Raw genomic sequence first — 25,900 nt, 5'->3', positions numbered from 1 at the left:
TAGATGGTGTTTGAGCTGGTGGTTCGCCACACAGGTATGAGTGTAGAGAGAGAGAGAGCAGAGCAGTGGGCATGAGGTGCATTTGTGTTGATTGTTAGCGAGGAGATGTTATCACCGATCCTTATTGGCTGTGGTCTCCCAATAAGGAAATCAAGGATCCAGTTGCAGAGGGAGGTACAAGAGGCCCAGGTTTTGGTGATTAACACAGAGGGGATAATGGTGTTGAATGCTGAGCTGTAATCGATAAACAGCAGCCTGACATATGTTTTGCTATTGTCTAGGTGCTCCAAAGCAGAGTGGGATTGTGTCCGCTGTAGACCAGTTGCGGCAGTAGGCAAATTGTAGGGATCCAGGTCCTTGCTCAGGCAGGAGTCAATTCTAGCCATAACTAACCTCTTGAAGCACTTTATTACAGTAGATGTAAGTGCTACCAGGCAATAGTCATTAAGGCAGCTCACCCTGCTCTTCTCGGGGCCTTTTGTAACTAAAACTCATTTGCCTATTATTCTAATGCCTGTTTAAAGAAAAACTTTGAAACAATGGCAAAGGTAAAGGAGTTTTTTTTAAAAAATGTGTGAGTTGTTTTCAATGCAAGAATGTTATTATCAACAAATGTTTTAGTTTCAGAACTGTAATTATCTCATTCTTATGGAATGCCAGGTATCTTTTATTTCACCCTTTTTATTAATGATGCAACTCATTGCAAGTGGTAGGTATACATGGATAAATTAGTTTATTAAAATTCCAACACTATTAGTGATCTGATAAATACAAATGTGCCTGAAGAATTTCATTGTTTAAAGAGGAAATGAAACAATAAATTCTTATGGGTGATTCTTCATTTCAACGCTCTATTAGAGTTTGAATGAATGATGAATAAGTAGATATTCCCAAAACAAAGTAGAGAAAATACTTTTAAAGTATGCTTTAGACTGCCAAGAATGAGTTTCCATGTGCCTTGTATATGAGCTCTTGACGTAACTTCCGCTGGGGTTCCCAATACAGACCATCCCCAGGCTACAAATGCCCTGACTATTGGGCACATCTACATATGAACAGGTTCACATAACAGTATTAAATTCAAAAGTCCAACATGCATATGCACTCACATTCCTACAATCAGCAGATTTAGTTTCCTCTCTCGCTCCAGTTTTACTAATTGTTCTTCCTTATGTGATTTTGATGCCATTCAGTACAATAGTGTGGAGGTATGTTTACCATATTGAATCTTTGGTGGCTCATTCCAAATACACACCACCCTTTGCATGAAGAAGTTGCCCCTGATGTCCGTTATAAATTTCTCACCTCTGATCTTAAACCTATGCCCTCTTGTTTTTTGCTCCCCCTCCCTAGGAAAAAGACCATGTACTTTCACCCTGTCTATGCCCCTCTTCATCTTGTACACCTCTCTCAGGTTACCCCTCAATCTCTTATGTTCCAGGAATAAAGCCCTAGTCTACGCATCCTCTCCTTGTAACTCAGGCCCCCAAGTCCAGGCAACATCCTTGTAAATCTTTTCTGCACTCTCCCTAGTTTAATAACATCCTTCCTATAACAGGGTGACCAAAACTGTACACAATACTCTAAGAGTGGCCTCACCAACATCGTATGTAACTGCATCACAGCTTCCCAGCTCCTATACTCAATGCCCTGAATGATAAAGGCCAGCATGCCAAATGCCTTCTTCACCACCCTATCTACCTGTGATGCCGCTTTCAGTGAACTATGCACTTGCACCCCTAGGTCCCTCTGTTCCATAACACTCTCCAGGACCCTACCATTCATTGTATAAGTCCTACCCTGGTTTGGTCTCCCAGAATGCAATACCCCACATTTATCTGGATTGAAAGCCATTTGCCAATCCTCAGCCCACATACCGAGATGATCAAAATCCCCCTGTAATTTTTCACAACCTTCTACACTATCTACAACACCATCTATTTTAGCATCATCCACAAACTTACTAACCACACCTTGTACATTCACATCCAAATCATTTATACAAATTACAAACAACAACGGTCCCAACACCAACTCCTGTGGAACACCACTAGACACAGGCCTCCAGTCTGAAAAACAACCCTTGACCATCACCCTCTGCTTCCTAACACCAGGCCAATTACAAACCAAATCCGCCATCTCCCCCTAGATTCCATGCGATCTAACCTTCCAGACTAGCCGTGAAGGACCTTGACAAAAGCCTTGCTAAAGTCTACATAGACCACATGCACTGCCCTACCCTTATCTACCCTCTTAGTTATCTCCCCAAAGAACTCCAAGAGATTTGTCCCACGCACAAAGCTGACCGTCTCGAATCAGACCCTGTTTCTCCAAATGTTGGTAGATCCTGGCCCTCAGAATCCCCTCCAGCAATTTACCCACCACTGATGTCAGACTCACTGGCCTGTACTTTCCTGGCTTGTTTTTTCTATCCCTTTTTTAAACAATTGTACCACATTAGCCACCATCCAGTCCTCCAGAACCTCATCTGTGGCCAGAGAGGAAGCAAAAATCTCCACAAGTGCCTCCGCAATTTCTTCTCTACCTTCCCACAAGATCCGAGAATGCACGAGGTCAGGCCCTCAGGATTTATCCACCTTAATGCACTTTAAGGCCTCCAATACCTCCTCCCTGCTAATTTGGAGACACAAGATTCTGCAGATGCTGGAATCTGGAGCAAAACGCACAAAATGCTGGAGGAACTCAGCAGATCAGGCAGCATCTACGCAGGGAAATAAACAGTCGACGTTTCAGGTTGAGACCCTTCATCAGGGGTGGAAAGGAAGAGGACAGAAGCCAAGAATAAGGTGCTCGGGGGAGGAACACAGGCGAGCAGGTGATAGGTGAGTCCAGGTTGGGGGGGGGGGGGGGGGGGGGAGGGGAAGGTAGGTGAGTGGGGAAGAGAATGATGCAAGAAGCCAAAGGTGATGGGTAGAAGAGGCAAAGGGCTGAAGAAGCAGCAATCCAGTAGGAGAGTAGACGAGGGAATAAAAGGCAAGGAGGTGGGGAATACATGGACAGGTCATGAGGACAGGGGAGGGGAAAGAGAAGGGTTGAGGGGGTCACAGGAATGAGGGAAAACAAAAAGCGGAGGGGGGGGGGAAAAGAGGGGAGGGTTCACCAGAAGTTTGAGAATTTAAAAAAAATCGATGTTAAAGGCCATTCCTCCCCCACTTTGATTTTTTTTGGGATTTTTGTTTCTCCTTGCCCTCCAGATCCTTTTAATATCCTCTTCTTGCCCTCTAACTTCTTTAAGTGCACTCCTACACTTCTTGTAGTCATCAAGAGATTCACTCGTTCCCAATTGCTTATACACAGTGCATGTCTCCCTCTTTTTCTTAACCAGATCCTCAGTATCTTCCATCAGCCAGGGCTCCCTCAACCTGCCAGCCCTGCCCTTCGCCCAAACAGGAATATGCAAGCCTTGAACTCTGGACATCACAATTTTAAAGGCCTCCTGCTTGGCAGATGCTCCTTTCACTGCAAACAATCTCACCCAGATCAACCCCTGCAAGATCCTGCATAATGGCTCCCAAATTTAGAAAAACATCTATCAGAAAATTACGGTTACAAGTACAAACACATTCTTAGCTGAACTCGATTTCCCACCTTTATCCAGAGAAACTCAGGACCAAGAGAATTTCCCACAGAGTTGATAAAGGTTTATGTAGCTTCCATAGTTAATGAATTGCCATCCAAGGGCAAAAGGTGAAGCGAAAAACTGATGAAAAATAAGAACTGTGCAATGTATAACAAACATAATATGGGACAGTAATCTAATTTCACCTTGAATCATGATGTCCATTGACAACAAGTGCATAAGTGCACTACTCTGTGTTACAAGAACTCCGCTGCATTCTGTTTTTATTTCCTTGTGCCTATCTACTACATTCACCTCAAAAATGTACTGGTTATTTTAAGCTTTAACTTATTAATTACAAATGTATTTGGACATTTTTATCAGTACCTTGTTTTAACATGGAATTCAAATATTAATTGAAATAAAAAGCAGTAATTTTGGAAATTCATATGTTAAACTCCTGAAGAATGTAAAGACAGAAAATGCTGGAAATACTGCACAGGTCAGGAACATCTGTGGATACTGAAACAGGGTCAATGTCTTTCCAAATTTACAAATTCTGCTTGACCAGCAACGTATTTCCAGTAATTTTAGTTTCTTACTTTAATTTGTTTACCTTTATCAAAAGTTGAATGGTTTTGATTAAAATTATTGAAATGTTAGAGTTTTTAGATATTAAATGGAATCAAGGGAGGTGGGACTGATGCATGAAAGTGTTGCCAAGGTTAAAAATCAGCTATGATTTTACTGAATGGCAGAGAAGAAACTAGGGCCAAATGACTTACTCATGCTTCTATTTCTTATGTGCTTAAGAACCATCACGATAAAATTTTAAGAGTTCTGTTTCAACTCAGCTCTAGATTTTAATAAAATCGTAATGTATTTCTGGCACTAAAAACAAAGTTGGTCCAACCTTGAAAGACCATATGTTCAATAGTTTAGAGGTAGAAGACAACAGAGCTTAGTGGGAAAGCAACTGAAGAAAGCACAAGCTCCCAGAGAGCAGCTTCGAATTCCAGAGGACAAAAAATAGAGAAGTCGAATGGAAATTAGTAGCAGCCAGGTACGACACAGATCGCAGAGAGAAATAGAAGGGAAAAACAAAATCACAGTGCATAGCATTACCCAAAGTGAAGGATTAACAAAAAGATAAAAGAATGAGAAAATGAGACAAGAGTTGACATTTTCTCTATTGATTCACAAACAAATTGGCATGCTGCAAGTGATACAATCATGATGGTACACTGATTTCAATGTTATTTTTATTAAATACATAATATTAAATAGAATATTATAGAAAACCCAATATATAATCTATTGGGCAATCATGCAGCCCATGAAATTAATGAAATAAGTTAAACAACATTTTCAGTGATAACCTCATTCGTTCAGGCCTGAAGATCTCAGGAAAAAAGCCACAGGACACTGAAAGAAGCACTTGGCATTTCCTTATTTGGCATTGATAATTATTTTGCTAGCAAGCTGTCAGATGTTTATGCAATTCCACATAAAAAGTTCATCTGATTCTTTTAAGAGTCATTTTTGTTTGATGTTACAAAGTCACTCTTCAAATTGCCATTATTAACATTTTAGTCATGAGAGTCCAGTGGCATGAACTTCTAATTGTGAGTATTTTGTGTTTAAATTTTTATTAGTGGAGAAACAAAATCTGTCAGTCCTGAACTCATTTTAAATTTATTTTGAGGATGCCACACAGCTAGATTGTAATGTCAATGGGGTTAGTTGAAGTAGGCTGGTGAGAGGCTCATATGGAGTGCAAACTTATCAGATTAATAGTATGTTTCTGTGACGTAAATACTACACAATGTTATTCAACTTTCAGCAGTAAATCACTGAGTGGAGGACGGTGACTAGTGGTGTTCCTCAAGGATCCCTGCTGCTTGTGATTTTTATAAGTAACTTGGATGAGGAAGTGGAAAGGCGAGCTAGTAAGTTTGCAGATGACAGAATGGTTGGAGGTGTTATGGATGGTGTAGAAGATAGTTGTAGGTTACAACAGGATATAGACAGGATGCAGAGTTGGGCAGGTGGAGTTCAATCCAGAAAAGTTATACACTTTGGAAGAATGAACTTGAAGGCGGAGGACAAGGTTAACAGTAGGATTCTTAGCAGTGTGGAGGAACAGAGGGATCTTGGGGTTCAAGTCCATAGATCCCTTAAAGTTGCCGTGCAAGTTGATAGGGTGGTTAAGGTGGCGTATGGTGTGCTGGCCTTCATTAGTCGGGGGATTGAGTTCAACAGCTGTGAGGTAATGTTGCAGCTCTATAAAACTCTGACTGGACCACACTTAAGAGTATTGTGTTCAGTTCTGGTCACCTCATTATAGGAAGGATGTGGAAGCTTTAGAGAGGTTGCAGAGGATATTTACCAAGATGCTGCCTGGATTAGAGAACATGTCTTATGAGGAAAAGTTAAGCAAGCTAGGGCTTTTCTCTTTAAAGCGACAGAGGATGAGAGGCAACTTGATAGAGGTGTACAAGATTGAGGGGCATAGATAGAGTGGACAGCCAGCACCTTTTTCCCCAGGGCAGCAATGGCCAATACCAGAGGACATCCATTTAAGGCAAGAGGAAAGTTTAGGGGAGATGTCATAGGTGTTTTCATATATATAGATATACAACACACACACACACACACACACACACACACACACACACAGAGTGATGGGTGCCCTGAACACGCTGGCAGGGATGGTGGTAGAGGCTGATATAATAGGGACATTTAAAAGACTCTTAGATAGGCACATGGATGTAAGAAAAATGAAGGGTTATGGACTGGGCAGGAGGGAAGGGTTAGATTGATCATGGAGTAGGTTCGTATAGGTCGGCACAACATCATGGGCCAAAGGGCCCATACTGTGCTGTACCGTTCTGTTCTGTTCTTTGAAAAAGCATAGGATCAGCAAATTGTTAAATAACCATTTGTTATGTTTCTGATACTCCCAAATAGTTAATATTAGTAAACATACATTAAGCTTATCATGGTCAACATAAATTGAAAACATTGTCCAAATCCTTTGTTTGTAAATTATGGTAATCAAAGTTTCAATATTATAAACATTGATTACGCAGACTTGAATGCAAGTATGTCTTCAAAAAAAAGAAAATCATGTCTTCTATTCCTCAATTTTGGCTCCAATTTCTGTGGAACCTCCTCAATAATTTCACTATAATTTTATTGGAAGATCAGTTAAAAATGAAAAAGTAAAGGAATAGGTAGCCATTCATTTCTCTGCAAATTGCAGAGAACACAATCACGAAAAATCTGGTACAACAGAATAGTATGATGCAAGGAGAAACATTTAAACTATAGCAATATATTTCATTATGGTAGCAAGTTTAAAACTGGACCTTCTCATGCATAATGTAGAAAATCATGAAAGAGTGAATGAAGTATGATTAGACCCAAATTAAGAATAGGGGATGGGGGAGGGGGAAGGAGGAGGAGGAAAAAAAAGCAATGAACGAGATTAGAGCAGTTAGCTCCAGTTGAATGGTTAACAGTAACTCAGACATTCTTTGTGCTGTAGTTTGAGAGTCTATGCTTCGTGCTGCAGGTTAATCTTTGAACCGATCAAATAGGTTTTGGCTATTGAATTCTCATAGGCATGCATGAGAGAACACTTCCTTTCCAAGATCAGAACCATCAATTGAGTACTTTATAAGGTTGCACTCGTTTCCCAACATGCCCTCAAAATCCTTCAGAAGGCAAATGTCTTGGCATAATTAAAGGGAACTTTTCAATAAATACTGTATACATTTATGCATGTGCTTTAAACAATGGTACTGGCAGAAGACAAACCAGAAGGACCAAAGTAACTTTAAATGGTACCCCACTCAGCACTACCACATACAGCACTGATACTGCTCTTAGTCTGAATCCAAACAGGACTAAGAGCACTATAATATACTTCAGTGTTGTTCAAAAAAGACATCCCCTGCATGCTGCTACTCTGAGAAACCTCTGGTGGCATTTCATTGCCACACAGCTCATCATAGAGTAAACCACCCAGGCAATATGTGTAGGCTGCCTGAGTGGGCTTGGATGACCATTGAGAGCTGAGATGCTATACTAAGAGGTGTAGCCCAGCCAGTACAATGAGTGATGATGCGAGTGCTTGGGACCAGCAGTGACTGCTTTACATAATGACAAACCAGCCAGATCCTACAGTATCTCTCATCACCTCCTCTTGCAGAAACAGCCATTGAACTTATCACCACAAGGAAATCTACAGGAGGCTGAGAGAGCTCAGTAGGTTAAAAGAGGAGAGACAGCAGCTTCCATCACATCCAACAGGTGGATCCAGACAGTCCCTCAACAAATGGAGCAGCAGCCAACCCAGCCCACCCAATACCAAGCCATGATTGTTTCATTGCTGTAGGAGGACTAGCTCTCAACTGACTGAGCTCTCAACCAATTCCTGGCTCACTAGCAGGAAGACCAACTGTTCACGTCAGGTTCCCAGCACAGAAGGATTGTGGATTACGCAAGTCTTTTAGTACCGATTCCACAACCCTCTTGTTCCTAGGAACGCATTTGTGAGTGCTAAATGAGACACCGGTGTTTTAACAGCAGGATTGATTCATTAGTCATAGGCAATTGCTTACTTGTGGTACGCAGTAGTCATGATAGTGTTTCTATCACACTATATATGGCACAAGATCTTAACCCTTATGTGATATTCAAACTCAAATTATTGATGTTTTTCATTTTTTGTTAAAAAGGTTTCTCTTCCTCTGCAACCACTGTCAAAAGTGAGAACAAAAATCTTTTAGAATAACTTGAGAAAGTAGTAATCATGTCTGGAAAGAGAAAAACACAATAATAGGTAGCACACAAAGTCCAACCCAAGAGTTCCTAGATTCAGTTTCCATTTCCACAGATGCCACCCAACTTGTTGAGTAGCTTCAGCACTTTCTTTATTCCTTGATTCTTCTAAAGTGTTCCAATTGACTTGATGGCTATTGCCCTGGATTAGTTTATGGTCAGATTTTGTTTCCCTCACTCTCAATGGGAAATCACTTCTGCCTTTCTCCACTGAAAAGCTGGCTGGAATCTCTCAAGAGACAAAAATCACCCACCACCATATCACTCAGCTGCCTCAAAACTTCACATTTTTAAGACTGACAACATTGAAACTGCCATTATTTCCCCCCCAGAAAAAGGTCTACTATCTTAATCCATATAAAAAGGTGTACCTCCTCGCAATTCTCCCCATTGAAACCCAAATTAGTTAAGTGCCTTGCCGCAACGAAATGTAGTGCTTCATGAATACATTGTTCTTGTTCAAAAGCCTCATTATGTAATTGCAGGCTCAAAATGGATTATATTTGCCTTCCAAGAATTTCCAAGAATGGAGCCAACCAGATCTATGACCTTGTATGAATGCAAATTTAAAAATTATACAGAGCCACCCAGCTGAATCATTTCCTTTAATTGTTAGGTTACCATTTTAAAATGCCGAACAACAACAGTGGTAATCTATGTGCAACATGATAAATTTAGGACTTGCCTATATGGTGCAAGCTGAATATTTTTCTAATTCCAACACTATTTATGAACTCAAATGGCATTCAATTACCTGAAGTTGATTGTAGTGATCTTGGTGTGCAGCTTCCTCTGCTTTTTTCTCTTGTAAATATTCTTCCTCTAATGTTGAGTACTTCTCAAACATCTCTGCTAATGCCTTGAAAAAGTTTAAATAAATTGGCAAATAATAACATAAAACATGCTTACCAGATAACATACAATAAAATTAGCTTATTTATGCTGTTAAAGCAATACTTAAAATAGGCAAGACGAAGTAATGTTTGTCTCCTGTAATGCTTTCTTAAGTTTTTTTGCTTACAGTACTCTGAGGCATGATTGACTTAAAGAAACAGCCCAGTTCGATCATAACATATTCCACTGAATCAACAAATACTTGAAAGAGGCTAAAGTGGTTGATGTGAAGTTGGCTTTAATATGTAAACACTCATCAATTACAAAATCATTGGGCACATTAAACCAGGAGCATGATATTAACTGGCTGCAAAATGAAGTGATAAGAAATTTGAATGGAGTTTGTGCCCAATCTGAGTTCAAATTCACACTAGGTTTGCTGATGCACTTCTGATTAAAATACAAGAAGAATGTAATTTGTGGTTAGGTGAATGCATTATGTGTGAAAAGTTTGTGCTTTTTTGAGAAACATGCGACTAGTAAGGATGTTTGTGGCTATTTTGTTTGATAGAGAAGCTTTCCAGGAATCAGGCAAGGAATGTAGAGCTAAGCCAATCTGAATCAGCAGTGTCAGACATATTCCCAGTGGAAAAAAATTCTATTTAACAATGGAAATACTGCAAATAAGTACTGCGTCAATGACTTAAAAAAAAAAACACACAATGCACACCACAGTACCTTTTTCATTTCAAGTTTTTCCTTCTCAGCAGCAGAAAGTTTTTCCTCCACATTTTCCAGTGTTTCTTTTGATTTTACTTCAAGCTTGTGTGTTTCTATGGGCATTGGGCATTCTGCAAGATCTGTAGATTGTCGAGGATCCTTTTCCTGCAAAGTTGCTGATGCCACAACATTATCAAATAATAGTTGAGACGTCTGCTGAACCTGCAATACAGTTTTACAAACAATTTTAATGGTGGACTTAAAATACATACCACAAAGTAGCAATTTAAACAAACACAAATTTACAATTTGACAAATAATAGAATATGAAATCTTAAGTGTTATCACTTTCAATTTTGTTACTTAAAGAAAATTACTCATGAATTATATGCACACAGAACCAGTACCGTGCAGCCCTTAGTTTCCTTTTACAATGCTGTCATGTGTTTCTCAAGCCTGCTCAGCCCTTCAACTGCCCACTGTTGATACCATGCATCATCCATTTTGCCATCCAATCCCCATTCCCTCCAATTTCCTTAGAGATCAAAATCATATCAAATTTAGGCTTGAATACAGTTAATGATCAAGTATCCATAGCCCTCGATAGAGAATACCAAAGATTTACAACCAACTGTATAAAAAAATTTCTCCCTCAATCTCAGATGACCAACCCTCAACCCCCAAGCTCCATCCTCAGCAGCAAGAGGAAACAGCACCTACCCTGCCAATCCCTTTCAGAGTCACATATGTAACAGCAAGAAATCCATCAAGACCAAATATTTATCATTCATGGTAAGTGATAAACTAAATGAAACTCAGGAACAAATATACAAATGAGATCCAGAAACCGAGATAGAAATCTGCATTTTCATATATATAATAAAAATCCAGTTTTAAAAGGTTTATTGCAACTAAAGTTTCCAAAATTACTTTCTCAGATTACCCAATTACCTATTCATCCCATAATTTTTGAAAATTTACCTTTGACAATTATGTTCACATGCAATTGCATTTAAATTTGTCACCTTTCCATTCTTGGACATAACAGAAGGAGATGCAAAACTTGGTACAGCACTCTTATATTCACCCTTACTGCTGCCCAAACTTTAGCTTTTCCCTTAAACCCATTTTTTGCTGACCTATTTTGAATTTAAACCTTTAGATTAAGAGACGCTACAGCAACACAACTTTAAATAAAAATTACATCAGCACATACTGCATTATCAAATCATAATTTTTGATCTCAAATAGGCTGCCTTGGGAATGTAAATATGACACCTTTCCCAAACTTAAGTGAGGCATATTTCTGAAATTTTATTTTCACACAACGTTGGTCTGAATGGAGCATGCCACGTAGTACATTCTAGCATACCCACTAAGAAAATAAAGTTAATTCACAGCAAACCTGGAGCATCCCTCAAACAAGTCCACCACAAAAATGCAAATAAGAACTACACTTTATTTTGACTTTAACTTCCTGATTAACAGTCCCAAAATTGACATCAGTTTGGTATGGAATTCTTTCATCTTATCAAATAATAACTTGAATTACATTGCTCGCGTAGCTCACTATTTCAAAAAGAAATCCAAATTTCCACACTCTCTCATAAAACCCAATCATCCAATTTTATAAATGAACATCAGTTACTCTTTGCACCGCCTCCATGCCTTTAATGTTTTCCTTGTGTCTCACTGGCCGACTGGAATTTGTCATGGCATGGAGGCCGTGCAAATACATCAAGGGCACATCCCTCTCCACCATCGGAAGAATCTACATGAGGCACTGCCTCAAGAAGGCAATATCTATCATCAAAGATCTCCACTATCAGGCTATGCCATCTTCTCGCAGGTACCAACAGCTACTTGCCTTCAACCATTTGGTTCTTGAATCAACCTGCACAACCATAATCACCACCTCAGTGTAGCAACACTATGATCACTTTGCACTACAATGGAATTTGTTTTTTTTGTTCTAATTGTGTTCTTCTTGTATAATTGATGTTTATGTTTTTCTTGTGAATGTTGTGTTTCTGATGCTGCTTCAAGTAAGTTTTTCATTGCACCTGTGCATACATGTACTTGTTCATATGACAATAAATGACTTTCAACTTTCATGCCATCCAAGGCATAATCTAACAGAGTAATCTGCAGTTTAAATTTGCATATGTTCTAAGATTACACTCGAGTCTCCTGCAGATTCTCTATTAGAAAAGTTACAAGAGATGAGAAAAATGCCTTTAAAAGCTAAAAAAAACATTGTATCAACTTCACTTCTGAGCTCTCTGGTGAATTTATACTTCCCCAAATAAGGTGAAGGTAGCAAACAGAATTACATTGTTAGGAAAGAAAATTTAATAAATGCATTTTATCCAAAAACTTGTAAATAAACCAAACAAAATTTACTTTTTATTCTAAGCATTTAGATTTTCAGGGGCATGTGTATGCAAAATTTACAATACATACAGCTAATTAGAGAAGTTCTTTCTAGATGTCAGATGAAAAATTACAATTAAAGAAAGTTTGATCAATATACTTGAAAAAACCAAATCTTAATTTTTGATTTCAATGTCCCAAATTTCCTCAATGTCAATTAGGTCATTATAACATCAGAGCATAATTATTCATCAGTTACACACAAGTTTCCTGTAATTATACTTTCTAAATACTTTTGGTGAAATTTTGCTGTAGATCAAGAAGAATAAACATGCAAAATACTGACCAAACACAAAACTTCACACAATTACATAAAAGTACAATTTCCAACTTCAGCACATTACTATCTAGCATCAAAGCGAATCAACAGATAGGTAGTTCTGCCAGTTATTTCCAAAATATCACCTAATGGCAAACAGTAATACACAGGAGCATTACCATGGCTAGTTTGGTGTCAACTGAGCCCAATGGATTTGCCAGTTGAACAAATGGAAGCTCCACATTCAGTTTCACTTGCGACGACTTCTGTTGTGCACAGATCTTTCTTTCACACTCTCACCCAGGAGCTTCAAGACTGGTCCTTCCAAGTTTTTCCACTGAGCCAGAAACCATGTCCACTTCGTGCAGGAAACTAGCACCAATTCCAAACTTCCTCACCAGGACTGATCAGCATTGTAATATACAAGCCATCAAGGCAGGCAAGGGTAATACCACCTCATTCCTGCCCAACAACACTACATTCAGAAAATCAAATTTGTTTAGAACAACCTTATGCATTCGACCTTTTATCCAATCAGCCTTATATGTCAGAATTGAAATTGGAAGTCTTCTAACTGCACCCTGAACTGGTACATACACTGGCTTAGAGCTACTAAGGAAAGAGTTTAAATTTACTATGTATTTTGGAAACAGATTGAATGAATCCAGAAGACCCATTAACCACACACTACTAGTTATAATTATAATAATTATAACTGAATCTGTACATATGAATTCCAATGAAAGATCGTTTACAAAACAAACAAATCTTTCCTGGTTAACATGCTGAACTAAACAATGATGTAAAATCACGAACAATAAAAATATTTACAAAATTACTTTATTGAAGGAATGATAGTTAACCACAGACATAAAATGCTGGTGATTTTGGTAAAGGGATTTTAGGTGCTGTGGCAGAGCAGAAAGCTTGCTTGATGGAGTTGTAGAAAAGGAAGCAGAATGAACAACACGGTCAAGGACTTTAAAGGGGAAAGGTACTTTGAAAGTAGGGTGGTAGTTTGGAAGGATGTAGAGTTTAGGAATGGTGTAATCCTATGGAGGAATATCACCTGAGCCTCAGCGATTGCGCTGCAGTACGCAGGTAATGCTTATACCTGTGTGTGGTTGGAGGCCAAACACGAAGTCAATGCCAACTGATTTACTGATGTATATTTGAAAATGGACTTTGCTCTTAACATCTGCAAGACCAAGGTCCTCTACTTTTAAGAGGGGCTTGGATGGGCACATGAATAAGAGGAAAATAGAGGGATATGGGTATTCTGTAGGTAGGAGGGAATATCTATGTCGGCACGGCATTGTGGGCCGAAGGGCCTGTCCTGTGCTGTACTGTTCTATGTTCTAAGTAATTCCAGAGTTTTGAACGCTACACCACTGAGTTCTTGAAAAAATTCAATTATCTTTGTGCCAGGGTTTAACAAGTTGCTAAATTAATTGAGAGTCTGCGATATATATGCCTTTCATTCATTGTGAAATTACTTGAATGCATAATGACAGTACATGGTGTGGAACACATATTTTGACATCATTTACGCAGAATTCAGTGTGTTCATCCATGTCCTGCTAATTATGTGGCTATCACACAGAAGCTTTAACTAAACAGTTGGGACCTGCTTCTGGCCTGATCCAATTCATAGCCATCAAGTCTAGTGCCTTGATCCACAAGAAGGTTGATCCTGTATTTCCATAGAACAGAGAAGGCCATTCAGCAGAGTCTAAGTAAGAACTCAGAGCAATCCTGTCTATCTTAATCCCCTACTCCCTTCCTGTTATTTATTCTTTCTCACAGACCCATCACCCACCTGCATTGGAGGTAATTTACAGTCACCAATTAACCAGCACGATTTTGGGATGTGAAGGAAACCAAAGCACCAGGGGAAACCACGCAGGATCAAACCCAGGCTCACTGGAGCTGTGAGGCATCAGCAGTACCTGCTGTGTGGTCTTATTTCAAGGTTTTTATCTACTGCTCACGTACACTCTTTCCCCTCTCCACTGATGTTAGCTAGAACTTCTCCCACATCCACACAACTTGAGATGAACGTTTATTGCTTTCCAACCATCTCCAGAACCTGGGCCAATTGTTTCCCTAATCACCCAGCCCTACTCTACCACAGTCTCAAATACATCAAACTTCAAAGTCACTTCCAACTCATATTCCCAGCCACAATTCTTGCATTCCTCTCTCAAATGTCCCCCAGCCTCAACCCAGTGATCAGGAGCCTGAAGACCCACACTCAACAATTTAGGAACAGCTTCTTCCCCTCTGCCATCAGATTTCTGAATGGTCCATGAAGACTACTTCATTATTCCTTTTTTTTGCACTATTTATTTTGTAATTTATAGTAATTTTGTGTCTTGTCACTGTGCTGCTGCTGCAAAACAACAAATTTCACAGTGATGATAAACCAGATTCTGATTTCCTCCATTAGCTTTGCCATTGCTGGCAGAGAAAAGGCCACATGGGGCATTTGCACAAATTAGGCCCATCAACTGCACCTGATCCCTTGGGCTTCACACATGGAGAATGATGCTGCGTGGGGTGGGGAAGATCCACAGACAAAGTAGGTGCAGACTCTTCACACCTTCCCAATTTAACTCCAGATATGTTCTCATCCAGATATTATTAGAAATCAGGATACATGGAGGAAAGGGCAAGAAAATGGTGCTCAAGTTTATATACACACACATATATATATGAAATCAGCTATGATCTTGTTGAACGAAGTAGCATATTCAAAGGGCTGAATGGCCTACTCCTTCTCCTATTTCTTGTATTCTTATTAAAGAACTTCCAGGGCAGCTTAAATCCCCACAGATCACAGTGCTTAGTAGACAGTACTCCAGGTGCAAACTACTCTCAATTCACAACTTTTTTCTTGATTATCATTTCGAATTAATTTTCCTTTTTAATTTTCACGTGCATTAGACGGCCTTCCTAACTTGATGGACACTTTAATTTCTTAATCCAATTCTCCATTAACATATACTTTTTGTACCACTCAGCTGACCACACAGGATCATTCCCCTGCTTTTCTCTCCACTCCTTACAGAGATAAACTAGCTGACAAATTCCAAAGCTTTGTGCAAGGAATAAAGTAGACAGTTATAACTATAATATTGTGTAATATTTGTTTTGCTGGATCCATCAATCATAATATTTTTCAGTCATTTCAACTTAAATTTATATTTGGAAGGTATCCATAGCCTTAAATTCAGTAGTAGTTTCAATACTCTACCTTTTCTGATGATGGAATTTGTTCTGCAATGGCACTTTCCATTGACTCAACTCTCAAATCAGAGTCAGGCTCAATATCTGGAAAGAGGGCAGATTTTGAAATGTTCTTTCCAAATGATTGTGTTGTCTGGTTGATGAGGATGTCTGGAGGATTTCTTTGGCCCAGCTCCACTCCTGGCCCTAAGACAAAAATATATCCAGTGACATTATAAGGCCTCAGATGAATTAGATTAAAATAACCCAATGACAACTACTAAAATCACTGAGCATATTGGCATTTGATATTTTACACATATGTAGCTACAAGCAGCATGATATTTTTAGTCTGTACATATTTGAAGCATTGAGTATATTGTATTAAACTTCTAATTTAAAAGATTTTCTCTATGACAAAATGTAACTTTATAACAAGGGACTTTTCTCAAGTCCATTACATCATACTTAACAGGCAAGCAATACATCAAATGGAGTGATGAAAGTTAAAATTTCATCCTTTGTTAATCATTTTTTTGGAATGTTCCATGGCACATCCAGGCATGATGCAAGACACCAAAGCAGTATAACTGCTCAAATTTTTGTTGAATACTTGTGTAATATTTTTGATGCAGAACAACTTCCCCTTCATTCTCTCTATCCCACCTTCTAAATACTGCAATAATAATTATAAATGGACAATCTATTCAAGCTTAATTCCATTTCTTCTTATCAATGAATTCCAGGTTTTTCCCCAGGCAATACTGAGCCTGCCAAAAGATGCCAAGTGAGGACAACATAAAACAGCAACTGTTCTTTTCCAAAGCTGTAAGCCTCAATATTGACTGAATATTCAGTCATCTTTTCCTCAAATTTCCCGAGTCAAAGGCTGAAAAGCTCCTTACCTAGTACAGCTAGATCTGCATAAAAATTTAAATCTACAGGAAATTTGCATGAAGTACAACATTGTTCATATTTCCAGTTACTATAATTTAGAAAATATTAAACACTACAATCTAACTTGCATAAAAACTGAAAATACTAGAAATACTCAGGAGGTCCAGCAGTATCTGTAGAGATTTTTAAAAAAAATCAGCATTTCAGGTTGATGGATTTGTCATCAGATTTGTGAACTGTTAGAAATTAGTCATGGATTAAAATTGCAGAGCACGGTGAAAGATATGATGAGTCCTCATCTAATTTAATACACTGTCTTAACTGCTCACAATTGGTCACCTGTACTCCAGGGAAACCAAATGCAGAGCATAACCATTTTGCAGAACACCGCCATTCAGTCCTAAGCAGTACATTAAATTGGATGAGGTACAAGTGAAATGCACCTATACCTAGAAGGAGTGGTTGTTTCCTGGATAATTGCAGGGAACAGCTAAAGTTGCAGGCACTGTAGCTATATAGGAAGATGCCCCAACAAGGGGAGGAGGATGTTGACGAAGGTGGAAGAATGAATGAGAGCATCGGAGAGGACATGCTCCGTTTAGAATTTTGAAAGCGGAGGGGAAGATGTATCTGGTGATAGCAGAAACTAGAGAGGTTGAATCACTGAATGTGAATGCTGGTGGACAGAAGGTGAGGACAAGGGGAAGCCCAACAAAGTTTTGGGCAGAAGAGTCAGTGAAAACAGCTAGTATTGAAAGGGTTAACCACAGTTAAGGTAAAATGATACAATGTTGGGAACACTGGTGCAGAGTCAATCATCAGATATGATGGACTTGGGGGAACTGGGAGAATCAGGGTGGGAGGAGATTATAGTCATGAGAGATGGGGAAAGCTGCAGGCTTATAACCGAGCATTATCCTAGCCCCTGAGAACTTGAGAAAGGGAAGAATCAGAGTTAAATCATGCAAGTAGGGTGGAAATTGACATCAAAGGTGATGAACTGGAGGTTTTTATGAGAGCAGGATGTAGCACCAACAGTGTCCCCAATGTACTAGAAAAAGAGGCAAGGAAGAAAATGAAAAAAATTTCCATTTATCTCACAAAGAGACTGGCATAATTTGGATATGCTGTTCCTATAGCAACACCTTTGATTCAGAAAGTGAGCAGAACTAAACTGAGATGTTGTTCAATGCTCAAATTCAGTCAGGCAGTGGCGGTACAGGAAGAGTAGTTGGGCCTGTTTTCAAGGAAGAAGTGAAGCGCCCTCAGGCTGTCCTGGTGTGGAATGGAGGTGTAGAGGAATTCTATCCAATGCGAAAATGAACAGATGGATCCAGGAAGCTGTCAAAATGGCAGAGGAGGTCAGTGGAGTCAGATGTAAATTGGAAGGGGAGAGAGAACAGAGACAAAGCAAGAAGAAATAGGTTATGTGGGATGTGATCAGGCTGAAACAATGAGCTGGTCAGTCCTGCTAATGCACCTTAACCAGGAGATAGAAAACACCCCGTATGTGATTGAGGAACTAAGAGGCTGATACCTGTGGAGCCAAGATCATCAGAGGATACAAAGTCAGTGTCTGGGAGTACTCTTGCCTTCAGAATCAGAATGCACTGACGTTCACCAGTGGGTGCATGGTCCAGAGGATTGCTTTGTAACAACCTAACTTACATGAGGTAGATTACCTTACTGCACATTCAAACACTGCAATTCAAAGAGAAAGCAAATGCTTAAATGCAGGAAGGATGATGAGCAAGGATATATCAAATCCATATACAGAAGCCGGCATACTGGCTGAAGGGTCTGATTCACACACACATACAACAATGAGAGTTTTTAAATGCATAGCAAAATGAATATTCCAGGCAGCTGTTTCAAATCCAGTTATTAAATTCAAGCCAACACAGCCTCTCTCCTGAGCTAAGACCTCTCCTCAAGTAAGTCTCATGAGAAGTAGTGAAATAGGATCAGAGAGTATCTTATTCCATGATCCTCATACTAAACTGACTGCACTGGACAAGAAAATCTAGAACAAAATTTGATGCATGAATGAAAGAACTAGCACCTCACTATCCCCTCGGGATTCCCCATTTGTTGAATGAAGGTTGGCTAGAACACCAGTTGTTCCTGCTCTATTTAAATAGCACTATCAAATTAGTTATTTCCAAATGAATCAGCATATTGTATTTTGGTTTAACATTTCAAATAAAAGATGAAATTTCTAACAGTCAATATTTCACTGATATATCAATCAAGATTAAATATATATGGATTGGAGTGAGGCTTGAAACAATGTGTCCTGTCTCCAGGCAAGAGTACTAGCAGCTGAGCCAAGCTGACAGTTTTGCACCACCTAACTAGATTGGGTTGAGAAGGATCAAGTACTTTGCACAAAGTATTTTCATTTCTTTTTAGATGCACATTTATTCTGCTGCCATAATAGGACATTGTGAAATGATACCACCTATCCAGATGTGTGATGTTAGGGGATGATCTCTGGCACTAACCAGAAGAGAGAGCACACACCTGTCCAGCCTACTAGATAGCCTTTCAATATCCTGCTGCTGGGCAGGTACAGTTTTGTTTTAAATATATAGAATACCAGAACTGATGCTTGCAAGGAGGATAGCAAAAAAATATGATTTGCCATTTTATTATCAGCTTTCCCAGACACTTACTGCATCCGCTTCTCTTGGTGTCATTCAGACTCCAGAGCTGACTCCACAACGGAAGAAAATCAGTGACTGTACTTATAGCTGTACATTATTTATGTTCAAAGCTAAATAGTTACATTTTAAGATAAGATACCTTTATTAGTCACATTACATCGAAACACACATTGAACTGCATCATTTGCTTAGTGTTCTGGGGGCAGCCAGCAAGTGTCACCACACTTCCGGCGCCAACATAGCATGCCCACAACTTCCTAACCAGTATGTCTTTGGAATGTTGGAGGAAACCGGAGCACCCAGAGGAAACCCACACTGACACGGGGAGAATATACAAACTCCTTACAGACAGTGACCAGAAATGAACCCAGGTTACCAGCACTGTAAGTGTTATGCTAACCACTACACTACCGTGCAATATTATGATTCCTGGAAATGTAAAATTTAAAGCTGAAAAGGTAAGTAAAGCTCAGGAGTACAGGTCAGGAGGCATGTATTTCTCTCCACACTTGCTGAATATATACAGCATTTTGTTAATATTTGTTTTCAGTTAATTGAAGTAACATCAATTATTCAAATAAAACTGGCTAATTGGTAATCTATAAAAGCCTCTTAAAAACTGCACTTTCTAATCATTGTACCTTTAATAAAACTTGTTTTCAAATCATGAAATACAGCAGATCACAATCATCTCTGTGCTGGAGTATTTGTACTTCATATAAAAATATAGCAAATTTAAATGTTTCACGTTTAAATATTAACATTACAAAACCCCTTGAACTATTTGACTGTCAGCATTCATATTCAGACTGTAGAGCTGATGTACCAAGCAAAGAACCATTCTATGACAAAAATGTTATTTGCACAGTACAGCACCACAAAATGACAATAAGATACACATTTTTACCCCTAATATCAATATCTTGCATATAAATTGCACTTATCCAAAGGATACAGTAACACAGGCAATCAACTATAAAGCTTCTGGCTGCAATCGATATGCTATGTACCAATTGAGTACAGAATTGGTCAAGAGAATAGAATCGTGAGAAAAAGGCACCTAGCTTACGATTCACAGTATTGTAAATAACCTGCTTTCATCTTCATTATCTTTTGACTCTCAACTTGAAGATCTGAATTATAATCACTCGATCTCTTTTTCAATAAAAGCAGGTGCAGTTTGGCAACTATCTTTTATAATTTGGTGCTCCAAGTCCTGTAATTATCTTGATAATTCAAAACAAAAACACACAAATCTTCAAAACATTAATAGCATTCCAACTTGGTATGAACACTTAGATAACTGAATATTTCCATCACAACTGGAGCCAACGTATTAACATTTCATTACAAATTTGGTCTCCACATTAAACTGAGGCACAAGAGAAGATGTAACAAAGATATCAATTACCCCCATTAATCAAAAGGTTAAGCCTATCAGAAAAGATCAAAAAGACTATGGTCATTTTCTCTCAAACTAAAGTTGAGAAATGACCTGATACAGATCTTTAAGATTATAGAAGGAATTGAAAGGATAGGCACCAAGATTGTGTTTCTGGTTGAGGGGAGTCCAAACTCCTGGTCAAAGATGTATGACATACACCAATAAAATCCAGTAGGGAATGCAGGAGAAATATGACCCTGTACTAACAATGCACGCATGACTAATGCCACAGATAGAATTTTCCACCATGAATCTGCAACGTGCGAATGGCATTCATCTCTGGTCCAGAAGTTGACATTACCTGAAGGGTAGTTAAATTGTTCAACAATTCAATTCTAACATACACAAGGCATTGCACGTTAAAATATTATGCACCCGCCCCCAATCAAATCATACTGTAGAACATCTAACCCAACGAAGCTCAGGGAGCAAAGCATTGAATCAGCTGAAATGCGAGCCTCCAAAAGATCAGGGTGAAAGAATGCCAAATGCACAGCAGGCTACAACCAAATAAACTGAGCATTCATAACCAGACAAGTGTTAGAGGAGATTGCAGAGGCAAAAAGGTGCACAAGGCATGGTGTAATTTAAAGATAAATACAAGGATTATGAATTTAATACCCAGCAAGGGCAGGGGGAATCAGTATGGGTCAGCAAGGAATGGATAATGGACAAGAAAATTTTCAGATGGAGCAATGATACTTGCAGCAAGAGTTTAAGCCATTCTGGAGCATGTAGAGAACTGGAAATCAGGAAGGTGATCACAGTTTTAAAAATCATTCATCCACTGGCAAACAAGCATTGTAGTCCAAGGAATCAAGCTCCAAAATATCCCTCACCCTCCTCCACTAAAACTTTTCTTAAAATCTCTTGGAAAATTGTATTATTAACCCAAGTAACTTGGTGTCAAACTTCACTTGACAATTAGGATATTTTACTACATTAAGAGGTAGTATCCAAATGCAAAATTGCTGCTGTTGAATGCAACAATCCTTAACATTTCCAGCAGTTTTATTGCAGAACTAGGGGGCAAGTACCTCAAGTTCTTGCCAAGTCTATTAATGAAAATTGCAACAGTGTACTCTTGTGTAGAAGGGTATCACTAACACCATCTGTATTTTACTCTTAACTTCATGTACATACACCAGAAATTGCTGGTCAGATTTCCTCCATTATATGACAGTAACTGCAATGTTCATCATAAATTTCCATATTTTCTGCCTGCTATCTTGTGATGGATGCCCTACGGTCCTGGAGTGTTAATGAAGAATATGAAGCAAGGGTAACTGGGTTTGATGCCACATCCAGAACCCCCATGTGGAGCATATAAACAATTATAACAGGACACCAGACACACTTTCCTCTCCCCTGAACTCATTATTGATATTTCAGCATACTGCTTCACACACGACCTGACCACATTGTTATAGTTATTCAACATGTATAACACTAATAAGGCTATGGTCTCCAATGAACAATTAACATGAAAAAAATCATTTTACACAGGAGTACAAAACATCATTTGTTAACATGTCTGGAATCCATTTGAAATGGATAATCAATTAGTGCAGAACTCAACAGATCATAAAGAGTATGTTATGACAAGCCACCAAGCCATTTTCCATTCTGGCTTCTCCAAAACGTAACTGAAGTTCTTTTTACTTTTAAGGAGTGTGCATGTTATTTATAATTCCTTTTTAAAATAAAAACCACAAAATCGAAGTTATAGGAATGCCTTTAGTTATGCTTTCCTACACAACATCTCAAATCTCAGCCAAGCCACAAACATATACAGGTGGTAACTTCAGAATGCAACTCTTGAATATCTCCATTCAAAATCCACGCTCACTTTCCCCACGAGTGATTCAAATCAACTGCAAAAGATCTACATGTTCCATAAATCTGAATAGAACACATGCAACCCTGGGGCATTTTTCATTTGAATTCAATATTGCTGATACTTGATCAAAATATCCTGCTCATTGTTTGTACAAGTTAACTTTTGGCATATATTATTACTTAAAAAGAAATCCAATGCCAAGATTGCATGATACCTGTACTTTTAAAAGTCAGCATAAAATTGTTCATACTGAAAATAAGTATTCCCTCAGTAATATCTGAAATTATTCCAATAATAACTGTTTCAACCCACAGTATCAACAACACTCATTGCAATATTCTTCATTATTTTTATCTTGAACTATCATATATAGCTAGACAATGCTTCTTGAGACAAGGAACTGAATAGGCTTTTCTTTCACATAAAAGATGACTAAGATTTAAATATAGTCAAACTAATCTTTACTAGATCACACAATTGAACCATGAACTCCCATCTGTGAACCTTCAGTCAGTAGATGGATTAAAAGTTAGATACCTTAATTAACCTAATAACTTACCTCAGCAGAATCATTCACTTCCAACCTGACCTCCAAGCAACTGCCAAGAACAGGTCTTATTCTCTCAAGAAATAAACACCATGAGTAACTTCAGTCTTGCACATCAATAGGATCAATCACATTCATATAACATATTTTGGAAATGTCCAAACATTTTTTAATTCTTCTCTTTAAAATAAGAAGTTTTAAACCTAAGGAGTCAATTTGGTGACAACAACAAGTGTCCACATTAATATGCAGAAACTGTAGTTAATGATCCCTGTGTGCAAAACAGATTGAAAGCACCTGAAGAAAATCTAGCAATCGATAACAGACTAAAACTAACAGAAACACACACACCTATTAGCATGTACACAAATGCTCTATAAATATTGGAGAAATGTGCATACAACCACAAGCAATATGATTTTTGTCTGAAGTACTAAGACTGAGGACATGTGGTGGAGTTGTTCTACTCTTACAGGAATGAAGCAGATCACTGGAAATTAATTTCTCTAATCATCAAAATAATTTGCTACTTGCAACACAATTCCACAACTCATTGGAACCACCAAGGTGCACCACAAACCACTTGGATGTGGATTCATGCATGTGATCTGCCATTCACTATATTCTGCATTAGGTGGTGCCATACATTTTATAGAGCTTTCATCTCAGTGAACAAACTCAAAAGTTAGTTTCACATATCTACCAGAAGGTTTCAGTACAGTTGAAGTTGAAAAGACATCACAACATGGAAAAGAAACAGATTGGCTTGTCACACAGTATCACTTGCATCTCCATCATCACACAGAGCAATGCAAGGGATTTCCCAAATATGATTCTTTTCAAGGATTAAGATCTTCTCTAGAGCAAGGTGTTCTTGTCAGCATTTTACCAATTATGTACCTTTTGAAAATAAATGAAGCAGCTATATACAGGTGAATTTGGTGGGGGGGGGGGGGGGGGGTGGTTGCAGTGTTGGCAACTGAATGACAGACTGAAACGCAAATAACTCACTGCTTTTGTAAGTCTGCTTTTGTTTCATCACCTGTAGGTCTGGATTTTATGATGATACCAGGAAGCATCATCAGTCTACAGTGAGCACAGTTGAGAATTACTTCAAATGTGAGTATGCTGAACCACTGGGCCTATCACTATCAGTTTAAAACTGATTATGAGGCATTTTCAAAACACGCGGTCTCCAGAGTGCAACACTAGGATGTGAAAACACATGATAATAAAATATAAACCATGTTTCAGCATTAATTACATATATTTGACAGATTACTCACTTTAAATCTAATGAACCCTTTTCACATTGTATTTTATATATATATTTTAATACATATATGTATTGTATTTTATATAGATAGATAGATAGATATGTTTTTAGAAGAAATTTGCTCAGCTTGCCATTTTCCAAGAAAAAATTCAATTCAAATTCTATTGAAAACAGGTTTACAAATCAGGAAGACAGAGTTAATGGATTAATAGGTTTTATTTACCTGCTGAAAATGCTGCCCAAGGAATGGCTGGGGAGACTGACTGTGTTCCCGTTTCACCATCTTCAAAGTTCTCTGCTGCCTGAGCATTTTTTTTTGAAAAAAAAGCAGAGTTTAATTTGGCAGTACTAACTTATTTCCTAAATATATTTAATAGAAGAATGAAGAGTCATCAGAATTTGTTCAGAATAAAAAGGCAAATTCAAATGAAAGATGAGAAAGTGTTGGTTGAATCAAGCTTGGGGCTGACTTGGAACCTATTTTATAAATGTCCATCTGAATACAGTTAGGCATATAAAGGTTTGAAGTCATATCTTGATGGGATGTTTCATCCTTGAACAGAGTTGCTCATTATGAAACAAACCTACTGCCCCTCTAAACCCAAGTGAAAAATTAACTTCCAACCTGCCCTCCAAGCAGCTGCCAAGAACAGGCCTTATTCTCCCAAGAAGTGAAGACCAAATAAAGAAAAAATACCATGTAACTTCAGTCTTAGACATCAATAGTAACATTTTTACACTCCCTTTAAGGCATAAATTCAAAGCTATGCTGAGTAACTTAATTGTGAAATGTTGCATAAAAGCCAGTCAGACTGCAAGTTACAATCAGTGGTCTGTTCATTGTTAATGGGTGTAAGCTGAGTTGGCCTTGACAATTAACCAGCTTCTCAGATCAGAGAGGAGGGAAGGGAAGAAAATTCTACAAAGACTCCAGTCCATGGAGCGCTGCTGAAAAGTTAATGCTTGCATCTATTAGAAAGAAATGATTTATTTTCTTCAATAGTAAATAATGTGACTTCAATCTGAACAAATTATTCAAATGCCAGGTCCAACCATATGAGGAGAGAATGGACTCTAGGACTAAACACATGAGCCAACTTATACATGCTCACAAAAGCAGTCAGTCTTGTTTTGAAGCTTCAGCAAGTAAATTAAATGCACAGTGGATGCCAGAAGGTTCAACTCGATTGCCCAGGTGCTGGTACTGTTACATGAGGCTCTGTGAAAGATACTACAAAAAATGTTCCAAGTCTATGTTCCAACAAGGGCCCCTACAATGCACATGAGGGGTTGAATTTTTTTTTTAAAAAGTACTTTTCTTTTAAATA

The 25,900-nt window shown here is 38.4% G+C and overlaps 1 protein-coding gene across 3 annotated transcripts in view; it reads right to left on the bottom strand.

The window, feature by feature from the left end:
• Window positions 1-25,900, bottom strand: part of LOC127578474 (coiled-coil domain-containing protein 91-like) — a 121,811-nt gene that overhangs the window by 83,367 nt on the left and 12,544 nt on the right. For all 3 annotated transcript variants that reach the window (XM_052030551.1, XM_052030550.1, XM_052030552.1), the window contains exons 3-6: window positions 24,796-24,874; window positions 15,931-16,109; window positions 10,001-10,204; window positions 9,183-9,287 (exon numbers count right to left, since the gene is read on the bottom strand). In XM_052030551.1, the coding sequence (XP_051886511.1) occupies window positions 9,183-9,287; window positions 10,001-10,204; window positions 15,931-16,109; window positions 24,796-24,874 (567 nt within the window). The remainder of the gene's footprint in view (window positions 1-9,182; window positions 9,288-10,000; window positions 10,205-15,930; window positions 16,110-24,795; window positions 24,875-25,900) is intronic.

Source organism: Pristis pectinata, chromosome 15 (assembly GCF_009764475.1).
Source record: "Pristis pectinata isolate sPriPec2 chromosome 15, sPriPec2.1.pri, whole genome shotgun sequence".
NCBI classification, from domain to species: domain Eukaryota; kingdom Metazoa; phylum Chordata; class Chondrichthyes; order Rhinopristiformes; family Pristidae; genus Pristis; species Pristis pectinata.
Note: the sequence above shows the minus strand (reverse complement) of the source record. Positions and strands in the feature narration are given on the sequence as shown.